This window comes from Schistocerca cancellata, chromosome 5 (assembly GCF_023864275.1).
Source record: "Schistocerca cancellata isolate TAMUIC-IGC-003103 chromosome 5, iqSchCanc2.1, whole genome shotgun sequence".
Taxonomy (NCBI): Eukaryota; Metazoa; Arthropoda; class Insecta; order Orthoptera; family Acrididae; genus Schistocerca; species Schistocerca cancellata.
In genome coordinates, this window is record NC_064630.1 from 641235166 (window position 1) to 641242775 (window position 7610).

The 7610-nt window shown below is 45.2% G+C and overlaps 1 protein-coding gene across 1 annotated transcript in view; it reads right to left on the reverse strand.

The window, feature by feature from the left end:
- The window catches only part of LOC126187786 (uncharacterized), a 177358-nt gene extending 171805 nt beyond the window's left edge, over positions 1 to 5553 (reverse strand). Inside the window, exon 1 of the mRNA XM_049929058.1 lies at positions 4827 to 5553. Within this exon, the coding sequence (XP_049785015.1) occupies positions 4827 to 5535 (709 nt within the window). The 5' untranslated portion in view covers positions 5536 to 5553. The remainder of the gene's footprint in view (positions 1 to 4826) is intronic.
- Between the last annotated feature and the right edge of the window lie 2057 nt (positions 5554 to 7610).

The window sequence follows — 7610 nt, forward strand, 5'->3', positions numbered from 1 at the left end:
CAGAATACCCCAGTCACTACTCTTGATGAAGAGTGGTATCGTGTTGAAGCTGCATGGGCAGCTGTTCCTGTACACGCCATCCAAGCTCTGTTTGACTCAATGGCCAGGCGTATCAAGGACCTTATTACGGCCAGAGGCGGTTGTTCTGGGTACTGATTTCTCAGGATCTATGCACCCAATTTGCGTTAAAATGTAATCACATGTCAGTTCTAGTATAGTATATTTGTCCAAGGAATACCCGTTTATCATCTGCATTTTTTCTTGGTGTAGCAATTTTAATGGCCAGCAGTGTATTTATGCATTCAGAAGTTATAGGTTCACATTAATCAGCCGAGGGGAGCCTTCGCAAACATTAAGCAATATTGTGACTGTTTCAGGCTTTCCCGGCGGATAATTTGTAAATAGTCTGCACGGGGTTGCCGCAAAGCCGTAAAGACTATATACATTAAGCAATACTGTATGAACAGAGAACTTGGTGAAAGTGCGAAGAAACTACACAACTCGAGGCAAGTTTACCTAAAATATACACAACTTACTGAATAAGGCTGTCAGCTTCTGGCTGTAGTGTGAGATTCTGAGCGAATGAAGTGGCGTGCTTATGTGAGCATCGCTCCAGAGATCTGTTCAACTTGAAGAAGTCTTGTTGTTGTTGTGGTCTTCCGTCCTGAGATTGGTTGATGCAGCTCTCCATGCTAATCTATCCTGTGCAAGCTTCTTCATCTCCATCAATGAAAACTTTCTGAAAATATTACGAACTGAACCCACGTCCTCCTCATCGCAGACTTACAGACTGCTCACCAATTAAGGCGAATATTATAGCACAGCCGGCCGGTGTGGCCGAGCGGTTCTAGGCGCTTCAGTATGGAATCGCGCGACCGCTATGGTCGCAGGTTCGAATCCTGCCTCGGGCATGCATGTGTGTGATGTCCTTAGGTTAGTTAGGTTTAAGTAGTTCAAAGTTCTAGGGGACTGATGACCTCAGATGTTAAGTCCCATAGTGCTCAGAGCCATTTGAACCATTTTTGAACCATATTATAGCACACGTACGTGACAAAAAATTCTGTAACGTCATAATTTTCTGAGGTCGTTTGACGTCCAACTAAAAATGACCTCTATTACATATTCTGTTGTCATTATGAAAGCATTAAACGTGTTTCAAGCGTTTTTCTAAGAAAACTGTGCATTTCAGAAGGAGGAACTCTATTTCTAGACAAAAAAAATTGTTCAAATGGCTGTGAGCACTATGGGACTTGACATCTATGGTCATCAATCCACTAGAACTTAAAACTACGTAAACCTGACTAACTTAAGGACAGCACACAACACCCAGTCATCACGAGGCATTTCTAGACATTGACAGCATTTTATTCGCTTAAAAATTGTACGTACTGGATATCTTTCCTAACAATAGTGAAATACTTTTATTCTGGTGTTCCACAAGATATTTATATTGTTAGTTTCTACCACCTGTAGTAGACGGCAGGTCAAACAGAGATCTCTACTCAGGTTTTCCGTGCAATGTCCACTGTCAATAGAGAACTTCGTTTTCATTCATTATTACCGTAGAACGTTGTTTGTGGTGTATTTTTATGTGAATTGTTGACAGGGAGCGAACTAAATGGAAAATTATTTGCTAATAGTAATACCATAAGGTGCTTAAGGTATTTTTGATCGACAATCCCTTTCTGGGGGGTCTGGTCCCCAGATGTCAGTCTTCTGATTTGACGCCACTTTGGCGATTTGCGTATCGATCATTGAGGTCAAAATACACCCACTCCTGAGCGCAGAAAGTCCCCGACCCAGCAGGGACTCGAACTCGGGGCCCCCGAATCAAGAGTCAACAACGCCAGCCAAAAGACCACGGGTTACATGACAACATAACACGAAGATTAGGCTATACCGACTGCACTCTCTGCACATCAGCCAAGCTCACTGGCTGCTTGAATAGCAATTATTCTTCACCAACAAATACCTTTCAAATTAATATTATGCCATAATGGTACAATGCCGCTCTTACGATCGGACGCTTGCTATTCCACCATAACCACCAAGTCAGATAATTTTGGGCGGACTCAATCTATTCTTTGCAGAAAATAAAAATAAAATAAAATAAATCTTCCGAACGGTATAAAAAATATACCTTTGGACTCGTAGAGGGGTGAGCCTCGGTTTATGTTTGAACGCATTCCAGTTTTCCTGCGTCTTTTGCCACTGTCACAAGAATTAAACTGGGAAACAGACCTGAAAACTTTCAGTCGGTACGCTTGCGACAGCATGTGCCGCCCAAAATGTCCCAAAACGCATAAAGTGGGATTTTCCTGGGCCTTAGACCTTGGATTCTATTCGCAATAGAAATATAGCGTCAAGAGGTTTGGATATCCCTTCGTTAGGGACCATTCGTATATCCAATAGAAGGATCGTCTTACTGTAACTGTCGTACAGTTGAGGGTCAAAGTCTGGACATTACATACTTCTTCCCCCGTAAGCAAGTGGAGCAAATCGTCGGGTGCTTTTTGCATTAGATGTAGTGTACTGTGCGCCTTAAGGGGTTTATTGAGGCGCCGTTTAGTACATGGGCGGATCCTGAGAAAACCCGGAAAGCTGGTTTTTGGGAACCAAAACCGAGGTTCGGATTTCAAGACGGCTGTGCACGGCAAATGGGTGAATTATTACGATATATTCTTAAGATCCCGTTCTCGAACAAACCCGAAAATTTTCGTGGTGTCTTTATCCATTTCCGAGACACAGAGATTCCAAGTTACTCTCCTTGTGCACATAAAATACTCACGTAAAATCCGTTGTGTGGCGAAATCGTAGTCTATAAAGTGATGCAGAAGGAGAAATATGATGTAAAGAAAGGTTCTGAGAACACAATGTTGTTGTAGTGCTGAAACAGTTGCAATATTTTTGGGCACATAAAATCTGGTCTGAGGTGTGAAATTACATAGTTTTGCTTTCTTTCAGTGTCACATAAGGTAAATATTAAAATCTTATTGACCCGTAAAGTTCTTTTCATAGGAGTGAATTGCCCTGCTGTAGCGGGGAAAAGAAGGGCACCAGAGGAAAAATACTCGCATCGCAGCACAAAAAGACTCTGGCTGAAAAGTCTACCTCCCTCAGTACCTTTAAAAATTTTCGCAAAAACGTCGACAAGAGAACATAAACGCGCTTTTTCATGCTGGGAGGGAAGGAGACAGTGGCTGTAGGAAAGAGAGGGAAAAGTAATAAATGCTAGAAGACAGTAGACAGTGGTCGTGGTACAAAAAAAGCGAAAAAGGTAATGGTAGTGTGAGAAAAAAATAAGTACACGGCGGCAGTGACACATAGTTGACAGCGACAAAACAGAGCTAGGAAAAGACTGAAGGAGACCGCACAAGTGAGCGAGGAATAAGGAGAAGGAGAATAGGGAAATGGGTCGACGCCAGTGACAATGAGAGATTGAGGCTATGACAGTGCCAGTTAGGAAGACAGAGATAGTGACAGTGGGAAGAGACAACAGCTGCGGGAAGGAATGAATGAGATAGCAGGAGTAAGAGAGAATAAGAGGGAGTTAGTGACACGGAGAGAAGACATTGTTGGTAGGATAGAACGAAGAAGACAGTGGCTGTGAGACAGGGGACAGCGACAGACAGTTAGGAAGGCAGAGATAGTGACAGTGAGAAGAGACAACAGCTGTGGGAAGGAATGAATGAGATAGCAGAAGTAAGAGAGAATAAGAGGGAGATAGTGACATTGAGAGAAGACATTGTTGGTAGGATAGAACGAAGAAGACAGTGGCTGTGAGACATGGGACAGCGACAGAGAGACACAAAAACTTAATGACAATGATTTGGGCCAAATGGGTGAGTGAGAATGGGTAAGTGGGAGTTGATGAGTGTCAGCGACCTACAGCGATGGACTGGAGGGTGTGAGCAAGTTACTGTTAGGGGAGCTTGTGAGAACGAGAGGTGAGTTGCATGTTAAAAAGAGCGGATGTATGTTCGCAAGCCAAAATTTTTGAAAACAATTTCAAAGGTGCCGAAGTAGGTACAATGAGGCAGCTGGTACCCCACTTTTCAGCCAGTCTTTTTAATAAGCAGGAACATATTCTTTTTTCTGTGCTCCGATAGGAACATTTTTCCGCTGGTTTTAATACTTGTTAACTGTTTCGGCAGGGAAAGGTTTATATCTCTTGCATTTGCTCTGCATACTCCTTTAATGTTTCTTTCGTACTTAGACAGTTCTCAAAGGTAAACTGATTCCAATATTTATTTGGAAAACAATGGCTGATACGCTGACTCAAACGAACTCTCCTCTCTCTCTCTCTCTCTCTCTCTCTCTCTTACATAGCATTTATTCCGCCGTACGCAGTCCGCTATTATTTATGATTTCGCTAATTTACTGTATTTTAACTTTGTGGCAGCTGCCCTTACCTTCGGCACAGTCGCCAGGTAACCTGAGAGGGGAGTCTGTTCTATATGTGATTACGCAGGCTTTCCCGGCGTGATAAATCTTGAAAGTCTCTTCGGGTTTGCTGCCGGGTGCTAAAATCAACTTGACTCGATATTTCGGCGATCCAACTGTTCGCCATCTTCAGGAAAATGGTGCTTCTGCTGATGAGTCCCGCTGAGCATTTTCGTGAAGATGGCGAACAGTTGGATCGCCGAAATATCTAGTCAACGTGATTTTAGCATCCGGCAGCAAACCCGAAGAGACTTTCAAGTCTGTTCTATAGGTTACCGTATTATAGCTGTTTATGTGTCGTTCTCTGTGAGGTGGAGACTGGGAGCAACCTCGCACTTGCATAAGCAGGCGTGAAGAAAAAAAAAAAAGTCATGCAGCCTTACCTCCCCTCCCCTGCGACACGAACACCTGCTGCTTGAGAGAAGTCTCCTGCACCACCTGCTTCACGTTGACCTCGCCCAAGATGTACGTCACGTTCCCCACGTGCACGGCCTCCGAGTCGGTCACAGTGAGACTCTCGAACTTCTGGGTCGACCCTCGGTGCAGCAGGGAGGACAACGATTGTATCACTTCGTCTGCCGGCTGCTCCTCACCGTCGGTGATGTGCCCGTCATCTCTGTCTCCAGCCAGCGGCCACTCGAGATTTTCTTCGCCATCTTCGCTACTGCTGTCACTCTCGGACTCGGAATATTCCGCGACACTGCAGCTCTCGACTGCCTCGTACCGCTGTTCCAGGCTCTCCTCGCATTCGACAGTACACGTCACGCCAGCCGTGTCGAATCCGAACGCGAGCTTCCTAGAAACGTCGGCCAGGTCACCGGAGTTGTAGGACGAGAAGCAGCTGTCCAGGGAGTCCTTCCTGGCGACCGGCTCCAGATCGTACTCGCAGATCCCGGAAGAACTGTCGTAACCCTCAGAGGGCCTGCGCTCGCCGGCCGCGGATTCCGCGAGATTCCGCAGGTCGGCCAGCAGCCCCTGCTGGTCGGGGTGGCGCAGCACGAGGCATCGGTCGCCCAGGGTGACGTCTCCCGTCACGGCCTTGCAGGGTGCGGGCAGCTCGTCCACCAGGCGCGGCACCTCGTCGGTCGCCATGGCAACCGCGCTGGTCTGTGTGCGACGCAGCACTGAGTCACCGTCTCTCGGGTGCGCGGCGCGCTGCTCGCGGCTCAGGCGATAAGCGACGAGGCCGCCCCTCCGCGTCCTTCACTGCTCCCACTTCTTCCTCCGCCTCTTCCCCAAAGCTCCCGTCACTCATACACGACGCGTATGAGAACAGTGGTGGCATTTCTAACTCAATGTCACTTGTCTCTCCTTTTCAATCATTTGAAACATGTGCTTTTGAAATGTGATTGCAGTTACGTAACAGACGAGGGGGCCTTCTGGAAGGTGCATCGAGTTATGAGTTCCCACTTCGCCTGCTTATAGTGTGGGTAGGCACCTATCACACCCTAAAATTGTAGGTGCCAATGCGGCCTCGTTTTTGAAATATTTCCTGTTAAAGTTTGGACAGCTCTTTATATATACAGGAAAGTTTCACTATTTTGGCAAGTGAGCGAGTAGCCGAGTGGCGCCGGCACGGTAGCTCAGCGTGTTCGGTCAGAGGGTTAGCTGCCCTCTGTAATAAAAAAAAAAAAAAACTGAGTTAATCGATCAACAACAAACTTAAACGGATGTCTTACGACGTCCGCCCCGAGCAGATGACACGAACGATAGCGAACAAAATGGGATCCTTAAAAAAAAAAAAAAAAAAAAAAAGTGGCGAGCGAGCGAGACCCCCGTCCAGGCGACCTGGTTCGAGACCCGTCTGTGCTACTTTTGTTTTCTTTTTGTTTTTTCAACTGCTTCTTTTAATTTATAATTAATCATGAAAATTCTGGAAGGAATTGTTTAAAAATAATTACAAGCCTCTATAAATCAAAATTAAAAATTGAATGTCACATTTTGTTTCAATCTTTTGCGTTTATTTTTATTTTAACAGGAAATTAACCGCAATTAAAACGTTGGCATACATAAATTTGCCTATTTACCTTAAAATTGAGAGAAGTTGTTAAATATTTCTTCGAAAATAGTCATAAACCCGTCATACAAATGTTGGGACCGGGTCCTAGAAAATTTTATACCTGTCACATCGTTGACGCGTCGTCGCGCCTAAATCCTGTTTATGGTCGGTGACCGTTGGCGTTCCCCTATTTGTACCTACCGTTCCACGAATAAAGGGGCTCTACTGTGTGCACATGAGTAGCGACAGTTATAACTGCCGAATAAACGTTCCTCGTCAGTTGAAAGCTTGGCTTTGAAGTGTGCAGACGTGTATCCTTTAAAATGGAGAAAAGTGCAAGTTGTTCACGAGTTGTCAGTTAGTGAAATTTCGACAATATTAAACATTTGGTGGAAGACCAAGGAGGTCTTTTGTGGCCTCTACCTAACAATGAAGAACAGCAGGAGATAACAAATTTTGACAAAATTTGATATTCAATGTGTAATTATGATTTATAGAGGCTTGTAATTCTTTTTAATCAATTCCTTGCGGAATTTGATGATAAATTATAAATTAAAAGAGGCATTTGATAAAAAAGGAAACAAATAGTAGGGTATACGAGTCTCGAACCAGGGTCACCTGGACAGGAGTCTCGCTCCCTTGTCACTCGGCTACTCGCTCACTTGCCACAAGAGTGAAACTTTTCTGTATATAAAGAGCTGCCCAAACTTTAACAGGCAATATTTCAAAAACGAGGCCGCATTGGCACCTACAAGTCCACAACTCGTGGTCGTGCGATAGCGTTCTCGCTTCCCGCGCCCGAGTTCCCGGGTTCGATTCCCGGCGGGGTCAGGGATTTTCTCTGTCTCGTGATGACTGGGTGTTGTGTGCTGTCCTTAGGTTAGTTAGGTTTAAGTAGTTCTAAGTTCTAGGGGACTGATGACCATAGATGTTAAGTCCCATAGTGCTCAGAGCCATTTGGCACCTACAATTTTAGGGTGTGATAGATGCCTACCCGCCATTTGGCACCTACAATTTTAGGGTGTGATAGGTGCCTACCCACACTAAAAGCAGGTGAAGTGGGAGCTCATAACGCGATGCACCTCCCAGAGGGTCCCCCTCGTGAGAGTAGTCTCAAATACAACTGTTAGAATGGGAATGGCACGTGACGTGAATTTGATTGCGTCGC